The sequence below is a fragment of the Nycticebus coucang genome, chromosome 2 (genome assembly GCF_027406575.1).
Source record: "Nycticebus coucang isolate mNycCou1 chromosome 2, mNycCou1.pri, whole genome shotgun sequence".
In the NCBI taxonomy this organism is placed as follows: Eukaryota; Metazoa; Chordata; class Mammalia; order Primates; family Lorisidae; genus Nycticebus; species Nycticebus coucang.
The window spans coordinates 171,875,071-171,901,373 of NC_069781.1; the positions used below are offsets into that span (position 1 = coordinate 171,875,071).

The 26,303-nt window shown below is 44.5% G+C and overlaps 1 protein-coding gene and 1 pseudogene across 5 annotated transcripts in view; one reads left to right on the forward strand and one right to left on the reverse strand.

The window, feature by feature from the left end:
* Positions 1–2,548: 2,548 nt before the first annotated feature.
* The window catches only part of LOC128597188 (ATP-dependent RNA helicase DDX19B), a 40,148-nt gene continuing 16,393 nt past the window's right edge, over positions 2,549–26,303 (reverse strand). For 3 of the 5 annotated variants that reach the window (XM_053607380.1, XM_053607384.1, XM_053607365.1), the window contains exons 3-12: positions 25,090–25,143; positions 22,842–22,977; positions 16,114–16,206; positions 13,582–13,684; positions 12,627–12,741; positions 7,902–8,079; positions 5,449–5,686; positions 3,955–4,117; positions 3,196–3,387; positions 2,549–2,851 (exon numbers count right to left, since the gene is read on the reverse strand). In XM_053607380.1, coding sequence (XP_053463355.1) covers positions 2,790–2,851; positions 3,196–3,387; positions 3,955–4,117; positions 5,449–5,686; positions 7,902–8,079; positions 12,627–12,741; positions 13,582–13,684; positions 16,114–16,175 — 1,113 coding nt within the window. In that variant the 5' untranslated portion in view covers positions 16,176–16,206; positions 22,842–22,977; positions 25,090–25,143 and the 3' untranslated portion in view covers positions 2,549–2,789. Of the gene's footprint in view, positions 2,852–3,195; positions 3,388–3,954; positions 4,118–5,448; positions 5,687–7,901; positions 8,138–12,626; positions 12,742–13,581; positions 13,685–16,113; positions 16,207–22,841; positions 22,978–25,089; positions 25,144–26,303 lie in introns of those variants that run through there. The other 2 variants (XM_053607374.1, XM_053607393.1) reach the window with 2 other exon arrangements.
* Positions 16,748–20,404, forward strand: LOC128569543 (cyclin-dependent kinases regulatory subunit 1-like; annotated as a pseudogene).

The following is a 26,303-nucleotide window of genomic DNA, read 5'->3' on the forward strand; positions in this document are numbered from 1 at the left end:
CTAACCTATGGAATAACAGGTGACTCCCCACTTATATGTGATTATTAATCCCACCAACCAAAAACATGCTGCTGTTTCCTTCCTATATTCATTAATGATGTCTAACACGAACACTTCATAATTAAGTTCAATTATCATCAATAAAGAATCCGTCTACAGTTAGTTCTTATGCATACAATGAATGATACTCAAAAAGACTTAACAAAATCCACTGTTTATGGATAATGAACATATCCAGAGTTTTCTACCAGACTAAAATTTCCTTTTCCAAAATTTCTATGTTCCAGGAAAGTTTATCATTTAATATATAGGAACTTAGTAAAGTCAGTAAAAGAACACTTGGGGACCAAAGCTCCCAAAAGCTCAGTAAATTTTTACATCCCTGATCTCACTATGCTGCTCGAGGTAACACAGGCAGCTCTGGCCCCAAGAGGCCAGTACTGGCAGGAATGAATATGAACTGTGAAGGAATACTAACTACAGTGATACTGGGCTGACTTTCCAGAGCCATCCACGACAGTGGGTCTTACCTTTTCAAAAGACACGTACTCATTTGGGAGTCTCCCAAGCAAAATAAATTTATAACCAAACTGCTGTATGTACTTCATAGACACCATGAAACCCATCTAGTGAACTGTTAGAGGTCCAGGACCCCAGATTAAGAACTGCTGGTCCATGCTTCTAGCCGCTACCCATGGTCCTCCTACTATTGAAGAGTCTGCAGCACACCCCTTCCCGTTGTCCTCAGTCTGAGGGCTACAACAATAGACAGGTTATGTGTTGTGAGAAGACAGGAGTGTAGTCAGCTTGTGACTTAGTGAGGAATCTATAATTATTGCCCTTGTTTTCACTAAGTTCATGGTTGGTCCACAGGACTTCAAGGGAGGGAGGGCATAAAAATTTCTTCTCTCAAGTTAACTGATGAGATGCTTAAAAAAAATTTCTTCAAGAATTCTAAGATGAGTCCCAGAGTAGATCAGAGCACAGTCTAGTACCCACCCCTAGGGGAATGGGGCAGAATCAGTAGTCTGTTGGGTCTCTTTGCAATGTCAGGTTAAGGAAACCACACCCACACCCACACCCACACATACACATACACACAAAACCACCTGGAGGCTGATGTTGGCCTCCTCCCTTCCCAGGAGACAAATCTGGCCCTAAAATACAGAAATGCCTATGAGGATGATCTGAGATCACAGTAATTCTCATCACATAAAATTCCTCTTCCAAGTCTTAGATAAAGTGGTCATTCTGTGTCAACATCAAAGAGCTAACGAGGACTCCTTTTGGCTGGAGTTTAATTGTTGCTCTTGCAAGTCAGTTTCATTCCATCTTTGCTGTTATCTGAGTACCAACAACGTTGGCCAAATATGAGGAAGTGTCCAGTACTGTTGTCCACCCTGATTATGCTGCAAAAAGATGCCAAGGAAGGATGGAGGAAAGGCCTTGGTGATACTCTTGCCTTGGAAAGATGAATGGCTGTAGTCCATCCAGTCCCTCAGTGACGCCTACTTGTATTCCAAGCACTGTGAACAAAGATGTTCAGAATCCCTTTACAATCAAGAAGCCGAGCTGGGTATGGTGACTTACGCTTCTAATCCCAGCTACTCGATGGGCTGAGAGGGGAGGACAGCTTGAGCTCAGGAATCTGAGACCAGCCTAGGCAATGCAGCAAGGCCCCAACTCTTCAAAAAAAAGAAAAGTATCTGAAATCATCCCAGTTCTGACAAAACTTGCCTTCTAGACTACTGGAAATGCTTTGGGGGTGGCCATTAGAGACTTAAAACCGCAATTTTCATAGAGGCTCCAAACCCTCGATGACCTTTCATTTGCTTTGGGGCTGCCATGGGGTCAAGCAATGTTTTTCGTAATTTAGCAGGCCCTGGCCAGGTTTGAACCTGCCACACCTGATTCAGGGGGCCAGTGCTCTAACCACTGAGTTATGGGTGCCCAACAATGGGGTCAAGCAATGTTAAGAATGTAAAAAGGATGTTAAGTGCCCATGAGACCAAGTTTTGTGGCAATCTAGGGCCACCACTAATTCTCAATGATGACTTTTCCAAAGAACTTGTTCAAGCACAAGCCAAGGGGCCCATTAATAATCAGATAGACACTGTACACAGACTACACCTGCTGAGAACAGGTCATAGCTGGACACAAACGCACATGCACGGGCCCAAGGGGTTGGCATTTGCTCCATGCTTAAGCAAGTCTCTTCCTATGGTGGGCATTAGAACAGAGGAGGCTGGCAATCCTCAGATGAGTTGAGCCACCCTAAGTCCAAAGCAGCAGCTCATATGCCCCTGTTGCCTCATGGCATTACCAAACATGATGGCCAGGCTAACACACCTCTCCTACTGTGGGCCTCTCTCTGTTCCTCTTTACCTCTATTTTGTCACTTGCACACAGGCTGGAGCTGGGTGCACATTCCAAACCAGAAAACAGGCAGCACCTGCCACAGGACATCCTACGGAAATAATTCACCACAGCATCTAGATTATCATAATGATGTAGGAAAGGCTGGCCAAAAAAAGGGACGAAATTTCCAAAAGGTTAATTTCTGTGTATTCACGCCTAATCTTCCAAGTTGTGTAAACAATTTTTTTCTACCGTCCCCCATCATTTGCAGAAATTTTGGTCAAGTCCAAACGTAATTTAAAATGAGGTAGGTAGGTTCTTTCTGCTCGTGCCTTCGTCGTTGTGGTGACTGTCCAGGCCTCTGCTGAGAAAGCACTAGTCTTCCAGGCAGGGGCAGCACCAGGGCAGGCACCAGTGACTGGTGGAACTTCTCAGTTGGCTATTTTCTCAATCTCATCCAAATCATCCGTGTCCAGTCTTTCTATCTTCTTATCTGAGGAAAAGAAATACACAGATCTCTGCCTTGCCTAGGAACATGCCACACCTTGGGCCACTGGATCCTTCAGTTAGCCCCAAGGCTTCCAGTGTACAGTACCATAGTGCCCGGTCACTGACAGCAACAGCTGGAGCCCCAGGTCTCACAGGCCTAACCATGGGGACAATGTCACTCATGGCCCTGGGTCCTGAACTCTCCCTGAGACCTTCTACGTGGTAGGAAAGGAGGGGAGCATGCTCAGGGACAAAGGCCTCTCTTGGGGCTACAGAAAAACCTACCCTTTTCCTGACCCCTGCTCCTTAGGAAGGGGCACTGGGCAGAGGACCCTCCCAGGGACTCACTAAAATGCTCCTGGATTCTGTTCAGGATGTTCATGCTGTGTTTGCTGTCGACCATGTTCACGGCCAGGCCCCTCTTGCCAAAGCGGCCAGTGCGCCCAATTCGGTGCAGGTAGGTCTCATTGTCTGGGTTCCCAGCCTTGTCCACAGGAAGATCAAAGTTGATAACGACAGACACTTGTTCGACATCGATGCCTGCATGAGGAGAGTAGAAAACAGAGGAGTAGGACAAGAGACAAAAACCACTGTTGTTCACGAGAAGGTCAATGTAGAGAGAGAATCTAGGATGTGGCAACTCTGGGAACCACATATAAGAGAGGACACCTGTAGGCATGTAGCAGAATTTGGAGGGTTAGAACAGAACTTTTGGCAGGTGCTAGCAAACTTATGATATCAGTAAGAAAGCCTCTAGCAGACACAAGTATCTGGAGTAGGGTGCACAGGAAGAGTAGACTCCATCCTCCATCAGTCAGATGGCTGTATGTCTCCTTCCACCAAGTCAGGACTCCTGGCTTCAGTGTAAGTTCTTACTTAGGAAATTCAAATACTCTACTAGAAGGGAATTTCACTCCACCAATCTCCCCAGGCCATCTGAGTCGCCCTGGGTAGAGTTCCATGGCATTATAGCTCAGCAACCTCAAACTCCTGGGCTCAAGCAATCCTCTTGCCTCACCCTCCCATGAATTTTCTATAAACCAGGATTTCTCTTGCTGACAGGGCCTGGGACCCTGAGCCTGGCAGACAGAAACACTCTCTGCTTACCGCGGGCACACACGTTGGTGGTCACCAGAACCTTCTCTTTGCCCCCTCGGAAGCGCTCAATCACTGCAGCCCTCTGCTCTACCATCATTTCTCCACTCAGCAGGGCCACCTGGTGGCCTTCTTTTGAGAGCTCTGCTGCCAGCCAGCTAGCTGTTTTGCGGGTCTGGAGTGAAAAGAATTGTTTTAAATGAAGAGACCTGTAAAACAAACCAAATGAAGATAACCTGCAAAAAGGTGGCTTGTTGCTATGAAAAAACATGAAGCCTGCTGAGTTCAGTCAGCAGGATAGGCTTTTGTTTTTTTGTTTTTGAGACAGAGTCTCACTATGTCACCCTCAGTAGACTACCATGGCATCATGGCTCACAGCAACCTCAAACTCTTGGGCTTAAGTGATTCTCTTGCTTCAGCCTCCCAAGTAGTTGGGACTACAGGCACCCGCCACAACACCCAGCTATTTTTTTCTTGTAGTTGTCATTACTGTTTTAGCAGGCCCGGGCCAGGTTCGAACCTGCCAGCCCTGGTGTATGTGGCCAGCACCCTACCCACTGAGCTATGGGCACCAAGCCAGCAGGATATGCTTAATATTTCCCAAATAAGATTTCAGTCACCTGACTTTTTGGATAAATCACTTAATGGCTCTTAGTTTTTCTTTAGGAAGAGTGTGGTTTGAGCCAAAGATCTTCATATCTAAATAGTTGATAGTCTTTTTTTTTTTTTTTTTTTTTTAAGAGATAGTTCCAGGCTAGCCTTGAACTCTTGGCTTCTACCTCCTCAGTAGCTGGGACTACAGGCATGTGATTTGCTTATTATTTTGGGGGATTAGAGTCTCACTCTGTTGCCCAGGCTGGAGTGCCATGGTGTTAGGGTATCTCACAGCCACCTCAAACTCCTGGATTCAACCGATCTTCCTGCCTCAGCCTCCCAGAGTGCTAGGATTATAGGCATGGACCCTTGCACCCAGCCTGCTTGGCTTATAATCTTAATATATAAAATGTATTGGCTCGGCACCTGTGGCTCAAGTGGCTAAGGCGCCAGCCACATACACCTAAGCTGGCAGGTTCGAATCCAGCCGGGGCCCGCCAAACAACAATGACGGCTGCAACCAAAAAATAGCTGGGCGTTATGGCAGGTGCCTGTAGTCCCAGCTGCTTGGGAGGCAGAGGCAAAAGAATCATTTGAGCCCAGGAGTTTGAGTTTGTGGCTGCTGTGAGCTGTGACGCGACAGCTTGAGGCTCTGTCCAAAAAAAAAAAAGTATTCACTGGATGTTACTGGGTTTTTTTCCTCCCTAGTCATCACTAAGTAGGATCAAAGAATGTTCAGTTCTTCACAAAGTCTTCCCGTTACAAGTCATTACAAGGAGAGGAGAATATGCTGGAGGTAGGTAAGGAATTCAGCATTTCCTTTCTCTCCATGTCCCCCAGCGGGAACGTGGTCCTCCTCAGCTAATTGAGGGGAGCCCCAGCAGGTGTCCCACTGCTGCTGCACCTACTCACATGGCAGAAAATCATGGCTTGAGCAATGGTGATGGCCCCGTAGAGGTTACACAAGGCCTGGAACTTCTCATCTCTGCTGTTGCACAGGACGTAATACTGCTTGATGGTGTCCAAGGTCTCCTCCTCACGCTTCAATTTGATAACATTTGGGTCTGGAACCACTTTCTGGGCAAACTTCCACACAGAGTCTTCAAAGGTGGCGGAGAAAAGCAGCATCTGGCAGTTCCTGGGCAGCATCCTGCAAGGGAAGGCCCAGGTATGTGGCACCACCCTGCTGTTTTCAGTGGACAGAGCAGGTGCACAGCCTCCCCAGCCTGGGTGGGCTGGATCCCCTGAAAGGAGCATCTTGGGAAGGAGCAGCAGACCTGGGTGGGCACAGGGCTGGGTGAGAGTTCTTAGGTCTCCACTTCTCACCCTAGGCTGGGAGGATGCATGGTCATGGAAATGGCCCAACAAAGTAATGCTGCTGAAAGCTCAACATTAAGAGCCCCACAGATGCAAGAAAGGGCATATTAACACATTAACTGCCATGTGAGTTATGAACTCTTTTTTTTTTTTTTTTTTTGAGACAGTTTCATTATGTTGCCCTGGGTAGAGTGCTGTGGCATCACAGCTCACAGCAACCTCAAACTCTTGGGCTTAAGCGATTCTCTTCCTTCAGCTTCCAATGTAGGTGGAACTACAGGTGACCACAATACCTGGCTATTTTTTGGTTATAATTGTCACTGTTCTTTGGCAGGCCCAGGCTGGATTAGAACCTGCCAGCTCTGGTGTATATGGCTGGCACTGTAGCTGCTGAGCTACAGGCGCCAAGCCAAGTTATGAACTATTCTTCAAGTTTTTACATTACTTTCTAAATTACTAATGTTTAAGTTTTTTTTTTTTTTTTTTGTAGAGACAGGGTCTCACTTTATGGCCCTCGGTAGAGTGCCATGGCCTCACACAGCTCACAGCAACCTCCAACTCCTGGGCTTAAGCGATTCTCTTGCCTCAGCCTCCTGAGTAGGTGGGACTACAGGTGCCCGCCACAACGCCCGGCTATTTTTTGGTTGCAGTTTAGCCGGGGCCGGGTTTGAACCCGTCTCCCTCGGTATATGGGGCCGGCGCCCTACCGACTGAGCCACAGGCGCCGCCCATGTTTAAGTTTTTATATTACTTTTTTTTTTGGAGATCGAGTCTCACTTTGTTGCCCTGGGTACAGTGCTGTGGTGTCATAGCTCACAGTAACCTCAGACTCCTAAGCTCAAATGATTCTCTTGCCTCAGCCTCCTGAGTAGCTGGGACTGCAGGTGCCTGCCACAATGGCTGGCTATTTTTATAGGCGGGGTCTCGCTCTGGCTCAGGCTGGTCTTGAACCCATGAGCACAGGCGATCCACCTTCCTTGGCCTCCCAGAGTGCTAGGATTGCAGATATGAGCCACCACGCCCAGCCACTGCACCTGGCCCTATATTAATTTTTTTTTTTTTTTTTGAGACAGTCTGAAGCTGTTACCTTGGCATCATAGCTCACAGCAAGCTCCAACTCGTGGGCTCAAATGATCCTCTTGCCTCAGTTTTTTTTCTATTTTTAATAGAGACGGGCATCTCGCTTTTTGCCTAGGCTGGTCTCAAACTCGTGAGCTCAAGCTAATCCACCCACCTCAGCCTCCCAGAGTGCTAGGATTATGGGTGTGAGCCACCATGCCCAGCCTCCTATTTTACTTTTTTATTGAGGTATGTTTTAGGATCATTTTTTTTTCAACATTTTAATTCTGTTTTCATAATAAAACAGTATGGCCCAAAAGAAAAATATTCTAGGCCGGTGTAGTGGCTCAGGCCTGTAATCCTAGCACTCTGGGAGGCCAAGGCGGGTAGATCACCTGAGCTCACGGCTTCAAGACCAGCCTGAGCCAGAGTGAGACCATGTATCTAAAAATAGCCAGGCATTGTAGTGGGCACCTGTAGTCTCAGCTACTTGGGAGGCTGAGGCAAGAGAATGACCTGAGAACAGAAGTTTGGGGTTGCTGTGAGCTATGATGTCACAGCACTCTATACAGGGCAACAGAGTAAGACTCGTTTCAAAAAAAAGAGGATGGCACCTGTGGCTCAGTGAGTAGGGCACCAACCCCATATACTGAGGGTGGCAGGATTGAACCTGGCCCCGGCCAAATGGCAACAAAAAAATAGCAGGGCGTTGTGGTGGGCACCTGTAGTCCCAGCTACTCGGGAGGCTGAGGCAAGAGAATCAGGTAAGGCCAAGAGCTGGAGGTTAGTATGTACTGTGATGCCACAGCACTCTACAGAGGGTGACAAAATAAATCTCTGTCTCTAAAAAAAAAGAAACAAAAAGAAAAGAAACAAAAATTTTCTTTCTTTCCTTTTTTTTTAGGGGCAGTCAATGTCTTAAAGGAACAATGGGAGAAGATGCTGCAGTTCAGGAGGGTGAAAAGCTCCTCCTCCTGCAAGAGTCCTACCTCTGGATGCGGATGCTCTGATCCTGGTGGCCCTGAGTAGCTATCATCACATCAGCCTCATCCAGAACAAACACCTTGATCTTCTTGGGGTCAATGAACTTGAGCTTGGAGCACCAGTCCAGGACGGTCCCAGGGGTGCCAATGACAATCTGCTCACTGATCTTTTGACCCCTTTCCACTGTGGAGACCCAAGACGTTTTCCGTGGGTATTTCAAAGACAAAGCCAGCTCTCCTCTCTGAGAAATACTAAAGTTATTATGTATTTTAATGTAAAAGTTTTGCTGTTTGCATTATTATTATAAGGTAAAGTTAGGATATCACTACAGTATTTAATGAACACAAAAACAGACAAAAATGCTGAAATGATATAAACAATAAGAAAACAAAAACCTCTTCAGTCACGTTCTTTTCATTTTCTATAATTATCCAGTATGTCTGAAGTATATCTTTTCTTTTTCTGTATAAAAATCATCCCATGTAGGCTAGGATTGCATTTCCTCACAAGCAGACTTTTTCAAAGTTGTTATATTTCTAGTGCACTCCACTCCCCAGCTATCCTGCATGATTTTCAAATGTCAGTTGCCTTTAATTTCCCACGGTGCAAAGCAATAAATACTATCTCTTATGAAAAGCTTTATCTTCTGAAAGAAATATAAACTGCCTTCTTGAAAAGTTTGCTTATGCAAATAGGCTTGGCAGACGTGGCACATTCTCAGCCCTGTGCAGTCTGGAACTGAGAACTTGGCTCTTCCTTTGCTTTTTCTTTTTGAGATGGGGGTCTTGCTATGTTGTTGTGCTCAAGTGATCCTCCCACCTCAATCTCCTCAGTATATCTGACTACAGGTATGCACTCCTGCACCCAACTTGGGCTCTTTGAGTTAGGCAGAACATAGTGATTTGCTTTTTAGACCCTTAAGAATATAACATTAACCAAATATACACAAACTCCCAAATACACACAAATTTTGCCCAAATGTAAATGTGGACTCAAGAGAATGCTGCTTCTGACTTCAGTTAAACAAACCAATTTAATTCCCCCCCCCAAAATGATTCAGAATTCTCTGCCTAATTCAAATCTAAACAGCAAAATTTTAAATGTCTGATAATTATCTTCCAGTAAGTTTTATTAACTTTTTTTTTTTTTTAAGAGACAGAATCTCATTTTGTCGCCCTCGGTAGAGTGCTGTAGCATCACAGGTCACAGCAACCTCTAGCTCTTGGGCTTAGGCGATTCTCTTGCCTCAGCCCCCTGAGTAGCTGGGACTATAGGCACCCACCACAACGCCTGGCTATTTTTTGTTGCAGTTTGGCCGGGGCTGGGTTCAAACCTGCCACCCTCGGTATATGGGGCCAGTGCCCTACTCACTGAGCCACAGGTGCCATGCAAGTTTTATTATCTTATTTACTTTTCAGAACTAACCAAGTTGGCATTAGGATATTGTACATAAAATTGATTTATCTGAGTTGTATAGTCATGTCTGTTTTAAAGATCCATAAAATTTAACCAGACTTCCAACAACACTTTTAAAATTACTTAAACGGCCAGGCGCGGTGGCTCACGCCTGAAATCCCAGCACTGTGGGAGGCTGAGGAGGGAGAATCGCTTGAGCTCAGGAGTTCGTGACTCGCCTGAGTGACAGTGAGACCCCGACTCATGAAAAAAATGGAAAAACCCAGCTGTAAAAAATTACAGCCGCGGCTAGTGCCTGTAATCCCAGCGCCTTCCGGAGGCTCAGGGGCATAGGGTGGGACCCTGTCTCAACAACAACAACAAAAAAAATTAAACGTGACTAGTCATGATGGCTCACACCTGTAATCAATCCTAGTACTCTGGGAGACTGAAGGCAGAGAATCACTTGAGTTTAATACTTCAAGACTATCATGAGTGGCTAGGCGCCTGTAGCTCAACAGCTAGGGCGCCAGCCACATACATCAGAGCTGGCCGGTTAGAATCCAGGCTGGGCCTGCCAAAAAACAATGACAACACCAACCAAAAAACAGCCAGGCGTTGTGGCAGGCACCTGTAGCCCAGCCGCTCGGGAGGCTGAGGCAAGAGAATCGCTTAAGCCCAAGAGTTTGAGGTTGCTGTGAGCTGTGACTCCACAGCACTCCACCCCTGGTGACATAGTGAGACTCTGTCTCAAAAAAAAAAGAAAAAAAAAAAGGCGGCACCTGTGGCTCAGTGTGTAGGGTGCCAGCCTCATATACCGAGGGCGGCGGGGGTTCAAACCCAGCCCTGGCCAAATGCAACAAAAAAATAGCTGGGCATTGTGGTGGGCACCTATAGTCCCAGTTACTCGGGAGACAGGAAAGACAATCGCCTAAGCTCAAGAGTTGGAGGTTGCTATGAGCTGTGACGCCACGGCACTCTACCGAAGGGAACAAAATGAGACTCTATCTCTTATAAAAAAAAAAGACTATCATGGCAGCGCCTGTGGCTCAAGGGGGTGGGGCGCCGGCCCCATATGCCGGAGGTGCAGGGTTCAAACCCAGCCCGGGCCAGAAACTGCCAAAAATAAATAAATAACAAAAAGACTATCCTCAGCAAGCGTGAGACTCCCATTTCTACTAAAAATAGAAAAAAATTATCCTGGTGTGGTAAGTGCCTATAGTCCCAGCTACTCGGGAGGCTAAGGCAGAACAATCATTTGAACCCAGGAGTTTGAGGCTATGAGCAAGGCTGATGCCATGGCACTCTACCCTGGGACAGAGTGAAACTCTGTCTCAAAAAAACAAAAACAAAAAAAAATTCAATCACTTTAACCTGCAAGGCACTGTGGCTCATGCCTGTAATCCTAGCACCTCAAGAGGTGAAGCCAGAAGCTTGAGACCAACACGAGCAGCACAGTGAGACCGTGGTCTCTACAAAAAGCAGAAAATATTAGCTAGATGTATTTATTGGTGCTTGCCTGTAGTCCTGTTTACTCAGGAGGCTGAGGCAGAAGGATCGCTTAAGCCAAAAAGTTTGAGGCTTCAGTAGGCTATGATTGTGCCACTGTACTGTAGCCTGGGTAACATTGTCTCAAAATAAATACATAAAAATTAAAATAAAAAATAAAAAATTAATTTACTTAAATAATGTTAGTTGTAAGACAAACTCACATAGAAAAAAATAAGTAAAGAAAAAAGAATAAGGCAGGGCGGCTCCTGTGGCTCAGTGAGTAGGGCGCCGGCCCCATATGCCGAGGGTGGCGGGTTCAAGCCCAGCCCCGGCCAAACTGCAACAAAAAATAGCCGGGCGTTGTGGTGGGCGCCTGTAGTCCCAGCTGCTTGGGAGGCTGAGGCAGGAGAATCGCATAAGCCCAAGAGTTAGAGGTTGCTGTGAGCCGTGTGACGCCACGGCAGCACTCTACCCGAGGGCGGTATAGTGAGACTCTGTCTCTACAAAAAAGAAAAAAGAATAAGGCAGTGCCTGTAGCTCAGTGGGTAAGGCGCCAGCCACATACACCTAGGCTGGCATGTTCAAACCTGGCTCAGGCCTGCTAACCACTAAACAACAATGATGACTATACCAAAAAAAAAAGAAAAAAATAGCTGGGCGTTGTGGCCGGTGCCTATAGTCCCAGCTACTCAGGAGGCTGAGGCAAGAAGACTGTTTAAGCCCAAGAGTTAGAGGTTGCTGTGAGCTGTGACACCTTGGCACTCTACCACTGGCAACAAAGTGAGACTCTGTCTCAAAAAAAAAAAAAAAAAAAAAAAAGAACAAAATGAGTCTCCAAAGTCAACTGCCGGGGGCGGTGCCTGTGGCTCAAAGGAATAGCTGGAGGTGGCGGGTTCAAACCTAGCCCTGGCCAAAAACTGCAGGGGGGGCGGGAGGGGACAAAGTCAACTGCCATAAATGTTCTATGTTTGTGTTCTGCTGATAAAGAGAAAGAAATCAGGCAATTAAACAAATCCAGAACGTAGAACATTTTATAAGTAATTGGTCTGGTCCGTCCAAAAAGTCAAATGTAACAGGGAAGCAAAAAGATAGGTGGACAATTCTAGACTGAAAGAAACAAAGACAAGTAACACCCAAATACAAGCTATAAATGTTGATTTGATCTTGGTTCAAAAACAAAACAGCTATAAAACACTTTGGAGACAATTGAGGAAGAATGAAAATAGACTAGATATTAGTTATTCTAGGGAATCTGTTAATTTTCTTGGTTATGATAATGGTATCAATGTTATATCAAAGAATATCCTTATGAGATGGATACTGTAATATTTAGGAATAAAGAATTACAATGCCTGCAATTTGCTTTTGAATAGTTCAATAAAAATATATACACACTGGCTAGGTGCTGTAGCTCATGCCTGTAATGCTAGCACTCAAGGAGGCTGAGGCAGGTGGACTGCTCGAGATCAGGAGTTTGAGACCAGCTTGAGCAAGAATGAGACCCTATCTCTACTGAAAAAAAACAAAAAACTACCCAAGCGTTGTGGTGGGCACCTATAGTCCCAGCTACTTGGGAGACTGAAATAGGAGGATCTCTTGAGCCCAAAAGTTTGAGGTTGCTGTGAGCCATGATGATGCCACAGCACTCTACCCAGGGCAAAGAAGTGAGACTCTTTCTCCAAAAAAAACACCACACACACACATATAAATGGCAAAATGTAAAGTGTTTGAATCTAGGTGGAGAGTACATGTGTGCTTATTACATTATTTTAATTACTGGATATGTTTAGAAATTTTTCAAAATAAAAAATAAGTAATTTAATGATTTAGGATCACATACTCACATTTATTCCCTCGAACAGCATAAGCTAGCTTTAGTTCAGGGTAAAATTTGCCCATCTGTTCAATCACTTTTCCTGTTTGAAGGGCAAGTTCATACGTTGGAGAGAGGCACAGACACTGTCAGGGAGAGAATGCAAAATGAGAATTCAAGATTGATAGGTCTTTTACAAAGGGGAATTACCAATAGGATTTGGTCATTCCTCCAGTGGAGGCTGAAGGAAATAATATGTAATTAAAGTATATACTATTTAAGGGTGGCACCCGTAGCTCAGTCAGCAGGGCACCGGCCACATACCCCTAGGGTGGCGGGTTCGAACCCGGCCCGGGCCTGCTAAGCAACTATGATAACTGCAACCAAAAAATAGCTGTGCATTGTGGTGGGCGCCTGTAGTCCCAGCTACTCAGGAGGCTGAGGCAAGAGAATCACTTAAGCCCAAGAGTTTGAGGTTGCTGTGAGCTCTGATGCCACAGCATGATACCCAGAGCGATAGCTTGAGACTCTGTATCCCAAAAAAAAAAAAAAAAAAAATTAAAATTAAGTATATATCATTTAATTCTTTAAGCTACAGAGTCATAAGCTAGAATTCTTAAGAGTGAGAACTCAGGCTGGGTAAAGATACTTGAAAACAGCTACTGGAATAGAAAAACCAACCAATGAGCAAGGATCTGAAATTTGGAGATTACCTTTCTATTCACTTAGGAAGGATGACAGTTGCAGAAAAAGTGGTTTTTCCTGCAAGTAAAGGAGCCAAGTCTATCAGCACTATCCCACTGGCAAACCATGGAAAAGGAAAAAGGATTTTTATTGTTACTGGAAGATCAACCATATTGTTTATGCTAAATATAAGAAGTTCTAGTTTGTGTAAATAGTTACACACAGCTTGGCTTTTAATTCATCACCTACAATTCCTTTGTATCTATGCATTAGTAGAAAACTCAGACTCGCCACATCCTTACCTGGGGGTATTTGTTTACAGGTTCCACTTGGCTGAGCATGGCCAACACAAAGGCAGCAGTTTTACCAGTACCAGACTGAGACTGGGCAATTAAGTTCTGAGAGCTGCACAAGGAAACAAACTGTTTAGGACCTTAAATCTCAGTAAACTTTTAGTTTATGAAAATAGAGAAAAAAGCTTAAAAAATGAATATTAAAAATGTATTTATAGAAGGAAACCTTGGGTCTTTCATGTCTCCCCTTCCAAGATGACAAAGAAAAGAACAAACAGTGGTCATCCAAAAAGGACGCTGGCCATGCACAGCCTATTCGCTGCAGGAATTGCACCCAATGTGTATGGCCTAAAGACAAAGCTATAAAGAAGTTTGGACTGGGCGCGGTGGCTCACACCTGTAATCCTAGCATTTTGGGAGGCCAAGGCTGGTGGACTGGTGATTGCCTGAGCTCACAGGTTCAAGACCAGCCTGACTTTGTCTCTAAAAAAGCCGGGCATTGTGGTGGGCACCTGTAGTCCCAGCTACTCGGGAGGCTGAGGCAAGAGAATCCCTTGAGTCTAAGAGTGTGAGGGTGCTGTGATCTGTGATGCCACAGCACTCTACCAAGGGCAACATAGTGAAACTCTGTCTCAAAAAAAAACAAAAACAAAAAAAGGCTCGGCGCTCATAGCACAGTGGTTATAGCACCAGCCACATACACCACGGGTGATGGGTTCAAACCCAGCCTGGGCTAGCTAAACAGTATTAACAACTGCAACAAAAAAAATGGCTGGGCGTTGTGGCGGGCACCTGTAGTCCCAACTACTCGGGAGGCTGAGGCAAGAGGATCCCTTGAGCCCAAGAGTTTGAGGTTGCTGTGAGCTGTGACGCCACGGCATTCTACCAAGGGCAATGTAGTGAGACTGTCTCAACAACAACAAAATAAACCAAAACAAAAAGAAGTTTGTCATTTGAATCATAGTAGAGGCCACAGTTGTCAGTGACATTTCTGAAGTGAGTGTCTCCAATCCCTAAGTGCTTCCTGAGCTGTATGTGACGCTGCTTTACTGAGTGAGCTGTACCGCTCTCAGCAAGGTCGTCAGGAACAGTTCTTGGGAAGCCGGTGAGGACCAAACACCCCCATGCCAATGTAGACCTGCAGGTGCTGCTGTCCCACGACCTTCAACAAAGCCCATGTAAGGAGTTTGGTCCTAGAGGACTAAAAGAAAACTACCCTTTGGAAAATAATAAAATGGAAATTATACTTTTTTTTTTTTTTTAAAAGGAAGCACTAGATTCTATAGCAGAATTACACATGCTCTCTTCCCAAGTACAGAATACACTAGAGAGATTTTTCTGGTGAGATTTGAGTATTTCATATCTTGTATCTGTTCTTTACCCAGCAACCAATGAGTCTTTTAAAATGTTAAGACAGCTCACATCATTTTTCTACTCAAAAACCTTCCAATCACTCCTGATATCATTAAAAGAACAAGTTAAAATACATGTCGTGGTCTGTAAGGTCCTGCCTGATCTGGTACCCCATTCCATCTCAGCTCTCATCTCTACCACTCTCTGCCCCTTACTACCTCCACTGGGATGGCTCTAGCGCTGCTCTGAGAATACGCTGGCCATGCCCTTGTGTTAGGGCTTCTGTGCTGGCTATACTCCACTTGGGACAATTTTCTATTGTCCTTAGATAACAACAGGCTAACTCTTCTCCTTCAAGTGTTTGATCATCTAATTAACGAGAAATCATACCACTTGATTTTAAACATGTAACCTACTTTGAAATATTTTAAAAAACAAGATCTAGGCTTCTAGTGGCAGGGTCTGTGGAAAGGGTGGCAGGACCCATGTCTAGCCTTAAATACATGATAAAATTAAATGTGGCAAAAGCAAGTTGTTCTTAGAAAGATGACCATATAATGAAAATTTAAAAACACAGCATGTAAAACATTACATATGGTTCCATTTTTTTTTTTTTTTTTGTAGAGACAGAGTCTCACTTTACCGCCCTCGGAAGAGTGACATGACATCACAGGACTCACAGCAACCTCCAGCTCTTGAGCTTACACGATTCTCCTGCCTCAGCCTCCCGAGCAGCTGGGACTATAGGCACCCACCACAATGCCCGGCTATTTTTTGGTTGCAGTTTGGCCGGGGCTGGGTTTGAACCCGCCACCCTCGGTATATGGGGCCGGCGCCCTACTCACTGAGCCACAGGCGCTGCCCATATGGTTCCATTTTTTAAAAAGTTATACATAAGGGCGGTGCCTGTGGCTCAGTGAGTAGGGCGCCAGCCCCATATACCAAGGGTGACAGGTTTGAACCCAGCCCTGGCCAAACTACAAAAAACAAATGGCAGGGCGTTGTGGTGGGTGCCTGTAGTTGCAGCTACTGGGGAGGCTGAGGAAAGAGAATCACCTAAGTTCAAGAGCTGGAGGTTACTGTGAGCTGTGATGGTATGGCACTCTACTGAGGGCGACAAAATAAAACTCTGTCTCTAAAAAAAAAAAAAGAATGAAATGGAGAACAGAGCTGTATCAGAATACATACGGTTCTGCAAGCATCAAAGGCAATGCATTCTCTTGTATTTTGGATGGACGGTTGAAACCCATGGCATAAACTCCCTGGAGAAGTTGTGGTTTCCTAGGAAAACAGAGATGAAAGTCATGGTCTCCTTGGTTGAAGGAAGCAGCGTAATACCAGAATAATTTTTTTCTTTTTTTCTATTACATACAGTTTGTAACCAACAATAACTGAGTTGTGCTGAATTGAATAGCTAAAGTTATTGCCTGGAAATTTCACCTGGAAATTTTAATTAATATCCCAAAGCAGTTAACTTCTTTTTTTTTTTTTTTTTTTTTTTTTGCAGTTTTGGCTGGGGCTGGGTTTGAACCCGCCACCTCTGGCATATGGAGCTAGCGCCCTATTCCTTTGAGCCACAGGCACCACCCAGCAGTTAACTTCTTTTATAAAACTTGTATTAGCTAAAAATGTTCTATTGTGATGAAAAAAAAATCTGTGTAACAGGTCTATCATCTCTACCTAACTGTCAGGAGTGTCCAACCTTTGGCTTCTCTGCAGCACACTGGAAGAAGAGTTGTCGTCTTGGGCCACTCATTATATACACAAACACTAACAAGCTGATGCGTTAAAAATAAAAAAAAAAAGCCAGAGCATAATTTTCATGACATTCACCATCGCAGGTTAGCAAAAAAAGGTGTCACCTAATATCCTAAGTGTGTAGCAGCCCATTCAGAGATTATTTAAAAATGATTGAGAAGGCCCCAAGTTTGTGATCACTAATAGAGAAAATGTACATAACTAAGTAATAAAAATGTCTTTGGGCATTTTTGAAGTTTATTATAATAAAAGTAAAAGTAAAACTATCCTACTACTTTTATGTTGTACTCTACTGAGGGCAACATAAACTAGTGGGATATTTGCCTTTGTATTTTAGAAATTAATACATCAATATCTGCTTTTTTTTTTTTTTGAGACAGAGTCTCACTATGTTGCCCTCAGTAGAGTGCTTTGTCATCACAGCTCACAGCAACCTCAAACTCTTGAGCTTAAGCAATTCTCTTGCCTCAGCTTCCCAAGTAGCTGGGACTACAGGTGCCCCTCACAACACCGGCTATTTTATTGTTGCAGTTGTCATTGCTTTTTTTTAGAGACAGTGTTACTTTATTGCCCTTGGTAGAGTGCCATAGCATCACAGCTCACAGCAACCTCCAACTCCTGGGCTTAGGCGATTCTCTTGCCTCAGCTGCCTGAGTAGCTGGGACTACAGGTGCCCGCCACAACACCCAGCTATTTTTTTTGTTGTATTTTTGCCAGGGCCTGGTTCAAACCCACCACCCTCAGGATATGGGGCCAGCACCCTACCTGCTGAGCCACAGGTGCCACCCACAGTTGTCATTGTTGTTTAGCAGGCCAGGGCAGGGCTCAAACCCACCTCCATGTGTGTGGCCAGTACCCTCCTCAGTGAGCTATGGGGCCAAGCCAACGAATTTGATTTTTTGATACCAACAACAATTTGTTAACATGTCTCAAATCATAAAATCTTATCAACATTTGGCCTTGACTTACCCATTTTACTTCCAAAAAGAAAATGATGTCACCATACTCGGCATCCATACTTTTTTTTTTTGAGACAGTTCACTATGTCACTCTCAGTAGAGTACCATGGCACCACAACTCACATCAACCTCAAACTCTTGGGCTAAAGAAATCCTCTTGCGGGTGGCGCCTGTGGCTCAAGGAGTAGGGCGCCAGTCCCATATGTCGGAGGTGGCGGGTTCAAACCCAGCTCTGGCCAAAAAAACACACACACACACAAAAAAAAAATCTCTTGCCTTAGCCTCCCAACTAGCTGGGACTACAGGTGCCCGCCACAACGCCCTGCTATTTATCCAGACTAGGTGTCACTCTGGCTCAGGCTGGTCTCCAAGCTGTGAGCTCAGGCAATCCACCCACCTTGGCATCCCAAATGCTGGGATTACAGGTTTGAGCCACTAGGCTTAGCCAAGCTTTTCTATTTTTCTATTTTTTTTTGAGACAGAGTCTCACTTTGCTACCCTCAGTAGAGTGCTATGCCATGACAGCTCACAGCAAGCTTGAATCCGCCACCTCTAGCATATGGAACCAGCGCCCTACTCCTTTGAGCCACAGGCGCTGCCTAAGATTTTTTTTTTTTTTTTGATTGGTGAGGATTTATTGAGGGTACAAAGAACCAGGTTGCAGGGCAGCACTCATAGCTCAGTGAGTAGGGCGCCAGCCACATACACCAACGCTGACAGGTTCAAACCCCAGCCTGGGCCAGCTAGAACAACAATGACATTTGCAACAACAACAAAAAATAGCTGGGCGTTGTGGCAGGTGCCTGTAGTCTAAGCTATTTGGGAGGCTGAAGCAAGAGAATCGCTTACCAGGGGTCCTCAAACTTTTTAAACAGGGGGCCAGTTCGCTGTCCCTCAGACTGTTAGAGGGCCGGACTATAGTTTAAAAAAAAAACTATGAACAAATTCCTATGCACACGGCACATATCTTATTTTGAAGTAAAAAAACAAAACAGGAACAAATACAATCACACTGCCTCATGTGGCCTGTGGGCTGCAGTTTGAGGACCCTGGAAGAATTTTAGGTTGCTGTGAGCTGTGATGCCGCAGCGCTCTACCCAGAGTGACAGCTTGAGACTCTTTCTCAAAAAATAAATAAATAAAAAAATAATAATAATATAGCTCAGCGCCCATAGCACAGTGGTTATGGCACCAGCCACATACACCGAGGGTGGAGGGTTCAAACCCAGCCCAGGGCCAGCTAACTGCAACCAAAAAAATAGCCAGGCGTTGTGGTGGGCACCTGTAGTCCCAGCTACTTGGGAGGCTGATGCAAGAGAATCGCATAGGCCCAAGAGTTTGAGGTCACTGTGAGCTGTGACGCCACAGCACTCTACTGAGGGTGACATAATGAGGCTGTCTCAAAATAAATAAATAAATAAATAAATAAATAGGCTTGGTGCTGTAGTACAGTGGTTATGGTGCCGGCCACATACACCAAGGCTGGCGGGTTTGAACCCAGCCGTGGCCAGTTAAACAACAATGACAACTGCAACAAAAATAGCCAGGCGTTGTGGTGGGCATCTGTAGTCCCAGCTATCTGGGAGGCTGTGGCAAGAGAATTACTTAAGCCCAAGAGTTTGAGGTTGCTGTGAGTTGTGACGCCACAGCATTCTACCGAGGGCAACATACTGAGACTCTGTCTCAAAAAAAACAAATAGTGGCTCGGCGTCTGTGGCTCAAGCGGCTAAGGCTCCAGCCACATACACCTGAGCTGGCGGGTTCGAATCCAGCCCGGCCAGCCAAACAATGACAGCTGCAACCAAGAAAAAAAAAAATAGCTGGGCGTTGTGGCTGGTGCCTGTAGTCCCAGCTATTTGGGAGGCGGACAGAGGCAAGAGAATCACTTGAGTCCAGGAGTTGGAGGTTGCTGTAAGCTCTGTGTTGCCACACACTCTACCTAGGGCAAAAACTTGAGGCTCTGTCTCAAAAAAAAAAAAAAAAAAGTAGCGCAGGTTGCTGTGAGGTTGGTGGTGCGGGGCTGAAGCAGGCGGAGCGATCACGTCACACAAACAAATTTACTATTTGGACAAATACGAGGTCGAGTAGTTGAGTACCAGCATTTCATGTTGCCCAAGGATATAGCCAAGCTGGTCCCCCAAACACATTTGATGTCTGAATCTGAGTGGAGGAATCTTGGTGTTCAGTGGAGTCAGGGATGGGTCCATTATATGATCCATGAACCAGAACCTCACATCTTGCTCTTCTGGCTCCCACTACCCAAGAAGCCAAAGTAATGAAGCTGCCAAGCCACTTTTTAGCCTGAAGCTTTAAATAGCTGTCCTTTTTAATATCTTTCTGGTATTATTACATTGCCTTCTTGTTTCTCACTTTCTTCAATACACTGTTTGAATGTGCTGGTTACTGCTTTACTTCCTGAGTACAGCCAACCACCACAGCCCAGCTACATGAGGGCCACAGCCTCAGGGGAGTAGTCCCAGAGCCACCTTATGCTCTGTGTCCAGAATGCACTTAGAGATAGAGGGAGTATCTGAGAATAAGACCATGGCTGTTACAGGGATTGTGTAAACTTAATGTTTTGTTTTTTCCTGCTAGGTGTTTTATGTGTGGTGACTTGTGGATTTGTTTCAATGTATTGGAAACTTTCCATTTTATTGAAGAAATCTGTTTCATTTTTAAAAGTCTTGATTAGGGTGGCACCTATGGCTCAAAGGAGTAGGGTGCTGGCCCCATATGCCGGAAGTGGTGGGTTCAAACCCAACCAAAAACTGCAAAAAAAAAAAAAAAAGTCTTGATTAAAGAAGTTTTTATAATCTAAAAATAAAAAAATAAAATAAAATAAATAAAATAAAAATAGCTAGGCATTGTGGTGGGGTCCTGTAGTCCCAGCTACTTGGGAGGCTGAGGCAAGAGGATCTCTTTAGCCTAAGAGTTTGAGGTTGCCGTGGGCTGTGATGCCACGCACTCTACAGAGGGTGACAAAGTGAAATGCCGTATCAAAAAAGCAATAAAAATTAAAAAATAAAATATATGGTAGTGCCCATAGCTAAGTCTGCAAGAGCGCCGGTGGTGGGTTCGAACCGAGTTTGGTAAGCAACAATGACAACTGCAATCAGAAAATAGCCAGGTGTTGTGGCGAGCACCTATAGTCCCAGCTACTTGGGAGGCTGAGGCAAGAGGATCTCTTTAGCCCAAGAGTTTGAGGTTGCCATGAGCTGTAATGCTATAGCACTCTACTGAGGGCAACATAGTGAGACTCTGTCTCTAAATAAATAAATAATAAAATATATTTTTGTTGATGGAACAGTTTTTTTTCAGTTCTACTATTTTGTCCTCATCACACAATCCCTCATATGCATCAAATTTGGCAGCATATTTTTGCATATAATGCCTTTTCATATTATAGTTGTTGAAAACTTGCACAAATTTCCTACAAATTTGGCTCAGCGCCTGTAGCACTGTGGTGCATACACCAAAGCTGGCGAGTTCAAAGCCAGCCTGGGCCAGCCAGACAACAATGACAACTGCAACAACAACAACAACATTCCCTACAAATTATGCAGAGTGCCTTACTATGTGCCTTGACAAAAAAGTAGTCATCTATCCACTTTTCATTGAACAATCTTCCTTCATCTGTAATTCATGGTTTTTTTAGGTTCTGTTTTCTTTTCAGACATTGCAGAAGCCATGCTAGGATTAAAAAATAATAAAAGACTATACTTACTTTTTTTTTTTTTTGGCCGGGGCTGGGTTTGACCCCACCTCGGGCATATGGGACCGGCGCCCTACTCCTTGAGCTACAGGCGCCGCCCAGACTATACTTACTTTTATCATGAAAACTAATTGATAGGAAAAAAGAAAGCAAGGTTTGGGCCCTTCCACATCTGGGCTTCCAATGCATGGTGAGGTGGTGGCCCCATTGTAAAGCATGGTGGGCAACGTACAAGGCTCCAGTGAGGTGTGGACGTACTCTTCAAAGTCAAATAAGAATGCCTACCTGGCCAGGCGCAATGGCTCATGCCTGTAATCCTAGCACTCTGGGAGGCAAAGGTGGGTAGATTGTCTGAGCTCACAGGTTTGAGACCAGCCTGAGCAAGAGGGAGACCCTCATCTCTAAAAATAGCTGGGTGTTGTGGCAGGTGCCTGTAGTCCCAGCTACTCAGGAGGCTGAGGCAAGAGAATCACTTGAGCCCAAGAGTTTGAGATTGCTGTGAGCTATGATGCCACAGCACTCTACCAAGGACAACAAAGTGAAGACTCTGTCTCAAATAAATAAATAAAAAATAAATAAATGAAAAGAATTCCCACCTGACTTCCAAATAACACTGAATGCCTAATGTTGCAAGGGTAGGTTGAAATATTAATTGCTGCCTTGCCAACTCACCATAAACACATGTAATATCTGATGGTCAATTCAAGTATGCCTGGAGGATAACACAGTGGAACCCACACCTTATTGTAAAACTATAAAGCTACGCATGTGTACAAACAGCAGAATACATATGTTTATTTTATATGACATTGTGACAAGACACTGTCCTTATAAAGTTCATACTTGAAAACCTCACAATCAAGTTGCACCAAAAACAAACAAACAAATAAAAAAAAACCCGCATAATGTTTTAAGTAAATTTATAATTTTGTGTAGGGTTGCATTCATAGCCATCCTGGGTTGTGTGTGGCCAGTGACTCCGGTTGGACACCCTGTACACAATGGGGATACTAGTATCAGCTGGAAAAGGTGAAAACAATAAAAAAAGTAGGCTTGGCACCCATAGCACAGTAGTTACGGTGCCAGCCACACACACCGAGGGCGATGGGTTCAAACCCAGCCTAGGCCAGCCAAACAACAACAACTGCAACAAAGAAAAAGCCAGGTGTTGTGGCAGGTGCCTGTAGTCCTAGCTACTTGGGAGGCTGAGGCAAGAGAATTGCTTAAGCCCAAGAGTTTTTTTTTTTTTTTTTGGCAGTTTTTGGCCGGGGCCAGGTTTGAATCTGCCACCTCCAGTATATGGGGCCAGTGCCCTATCCCTTTGAGCCACAAGTGCCGCCCTTAAGCCCAAGAGTTTGAGACTGCTGTGAGCTATGACGCTACAGCCCTCTACTGAGGGCAACACAGTGAGACTCTGTCTCAATAAAAATACATAAATAAATAAAGTAAACCCAAAGAAGAGACTCAAAATGTAAAGAAATACTCACAGTCGAAGCTCTTCAAAAGACTTCACGGAGTAGAGGGGGGAGTTTGGATCCCGCTGCAGGACTTCCACTTGGTTTGTGTTATCAACAAGGTTGCTTCTGATCAGCTTGTTGAGTAAGGACTGGGCAGCTCTGTCCTCTGTCAGGAAAAAGAGAACCAAGATTTTTAAAAGCCTGAGAAACCACCATGAGTTCACCTGAATTCAACTGCCATCTGTATTTAGGGTAAAAACCTGTATTTGTTGTACTGAACCTTCTAATTCCAAGGTACATAATAATTTTGATTTCAAAATATAATTTAAAAAGTTTATTTTATTAAATAGAAAGGTTATGATATTTATATCACCCACTGGGGCCTCCTATTCTTCCCCAGAATGCTAACAGTCCCCCTTTCCTAAGGTTTTTTTTATGTTTTCCATCTAAATGCAAATATTTACTTTCCAATTTCCACTCTATAATATAAACTTAAAATTATAAGCTTAGGGTCAGTGCCTGTGGCTCAAACGGCTAAGGTGCCAGCCACATACACCTGAGCTGGCGGGTTCAAATCCAGCCCGGGCTTACCAGACAATAATGATGACTGCAACCAAAAAAAAATAGCCAGGCATTGTGGAGGATGCCTATGGTCCCAGCTACTTGGGAGGTGGAGGCAGGATAATCGCTTGAGCCGAGGAGTTGGAGATTGCTGTGAGCTGTGATGCCAAAGCACTCTACCCAGGGTGACAGCTTGAGGCTCTGTCTCACAAAAAAACAAACAAACAAACAAACAAACTGCCAGCCATGTGTAATCCTCTAGACTTAAGACCCCTAGATAAAAGAGCCCACGTGGAGACTCCAGAGGGAGTTCTTCAATTCTTTCCCCCTTCCAGAAGCTCTGGTGCTTTTTACTTCTTCTGTATTCCTTTCTAACTACTAATAAATGTCCAATCTTACCAGTGGGAAAAAAAATTATAAGCTTAACAAACACATCATAAGAATGCAAAAAAAACCCAGGAATTAATGAAGCTTGTATAAGCTCTTCACATCTTCTTATCCATGTTAAATGTGTCAAAATATTATTATTTTTTTCTTTTTTAGAGATACAGTCTCACTTTATCACCCTCGGTAGAGTGCTGTGGCGTCATAGCTCACAGCAACCTCCAACTCCTGGGTTTAGGCGATTCTCTTGCCTCAGCCTCCCCAGTAGCTGGGACTACAGGCGCCCGCCACAATGCTGGCTAAGTGTCAAAATATTATTAAGCTTGCATGTATGTATATATATATACACACACATACATGTGTATGAGAGAGAGAAAGAGACACACACACACAGACAGACTTGCTCTGTCATCCAGGCTAGAGTGCAGTGTCATCATCATAGCTTACAGCAACCTTAAACTCCTGGGCTCAAGTGACGCTCCTGCCTCAGCCTACCAAATGGCTGGGACTATAGGCATACACCACCACACCCAGCTCAATTTTTTCCATTTTTAGGCTGGCATCAAACTCCTGAGCTCAAGTGACCCTCCTGCGTTGGCCTCCCAGAGTGCTAGGATTACATAAGTGAGGTACCATACCCAACCCATTAAGCTTAATCTTATTAGACAATGGAGATGCGACTTAAAATTTGTAACGTTCTGGGCGGTGCCTGTGCCTTAAGGAGTAGGGCGCCAGCCCCATATACTGGGGGTGGCAGGTTCAAGCCCAGGCCTGACCAAAAACTGCAAAAAAAAAAAAAAATTGTAACATTCTGTATAATCATTCAACTGTTTACTTCAATGTAAAATTTCTCTAAGGCAGAAACCATTTGAATTTTTTCACCTATTAACACTTAGGTGAAAGAATTGTTATGCCAAACTGTACACTAGGCATTGTTACTGCTATTTTATACATATATGTATTTTTTTGTTTGTTTTAGAGACAGAGTCTCACTTTATCACCCTTGGAAGGGTGCCATGGCATCACAGCTCACAGCAACCTCCAAATCCTGGGTTTAGGCAATTCTCTTGCCTCAGCCTCCTGAGTAGCTGGGACTACACGTGCCCACTACAAAACTCAGCTATTTTTTTGTTCCAGTTTGGCTGGGGCCGGGTTCAAACCCGCCACCCTCAGTACATGGGGCCGGCGCCCTAACCACTCAGTCACAGGTGCCACCCAGGCATTGGTACTCCTATTATAAAGTCAAGCCAAGTTGGGTATAAAAATGAAGCCTTATAACAATCCATTTTCTTAGAACGTAGAACCATGTTTATTTAACTCTAAGGTGTGTTACCTTTCTCTTCTTCATCTGTCTTCTCCTCATTTGCATTGGTCTTGACAACAGCACCTTTATCGGACACAAAGTGGCCATGATTCAAAAATCACATCCCATACCCAACAGTTGGGACAATTCAAGTTCTATGACACTAGAAGGGTATATAGGCCTGGGGAGCAAAAAATAAATGAGGAAAAGAAGCCACTAATACAAACATTTCTTTCTTATTTTTTGGTTTTTGGCCAGGGCTGGGTTTGAACTTGCCACTTTTGGCATATGGGACCGGCGCCCTACTCCTTGAGCCACAGGTGCCGTCCACAAACATTTCATTTACCCTAAATAAACAAAGGTGGAACACTGTTGCTTATATATCAATTCTTTTCTATTTCAGGTTCCCTTACCTTCCCTTAAAAACTAACGTTTATTTCTCTCACATAATCGATATTTCTGAAACACTATAGAAAGATGATTAGAACAATCAATGATCACAAACCATCTTGATGCTCAACAGCATCATATTTTATCATGCAAATCATATTTTATCAATATGTGAACACAATGTGATTAAAATACTATGTGTATAAAAAATTCTATATGTATAATCTGTTAATAGAAATTTATGGCCAATCTTGCAGTTACATTTCTCCCCTGTAATATTTTTTTTTTTTTTTTGTAGAGACAGAGTTTCACTTTATTGCCCTCGGTAGAGTGCCGTGGCCTCACACAGCTCACAGCAACCTCCAACTCCTGGGCTTAGGCAATTCTCCTGCCTCAGCCTCCCAAGTAGCTGGGACTACAGGCGCCCGCCACAACGCCCGGCTATTTTTTTTTGTTGTTGCAGTTTGGCCAGGGGCTGGGTTTGAACCCACCACCCTGGGTATATGGGGCCAGCGCCCTGCTCACTGAGCCACAGGCACCGCCCTCTCCCCTGTAATATTAAGTACACTCACAAAAATGTAATGGAAATTTTTTTTTTCCTGATTTTTTTTTTTTGTTGTTGTTGGGGATTCACTGAGGGTACAATAAGCCAGGTTACACTGATTGCATTTAATTTTTTTTTTTTTTTGAGACAAAGAGTTTTACAATGTCACCCTTGGTAGAGTGCCATGGGGTCACAGCTCACAGCATCCTCAAACTCTTGGGTTTAAGCAATCCTCTTGCTTCAGTCTCCCAAGTAGCTGGGATTACAGGTGTGCGCCACAACGCCTGGCTTTTTTTTTTTGTTGTTGCAG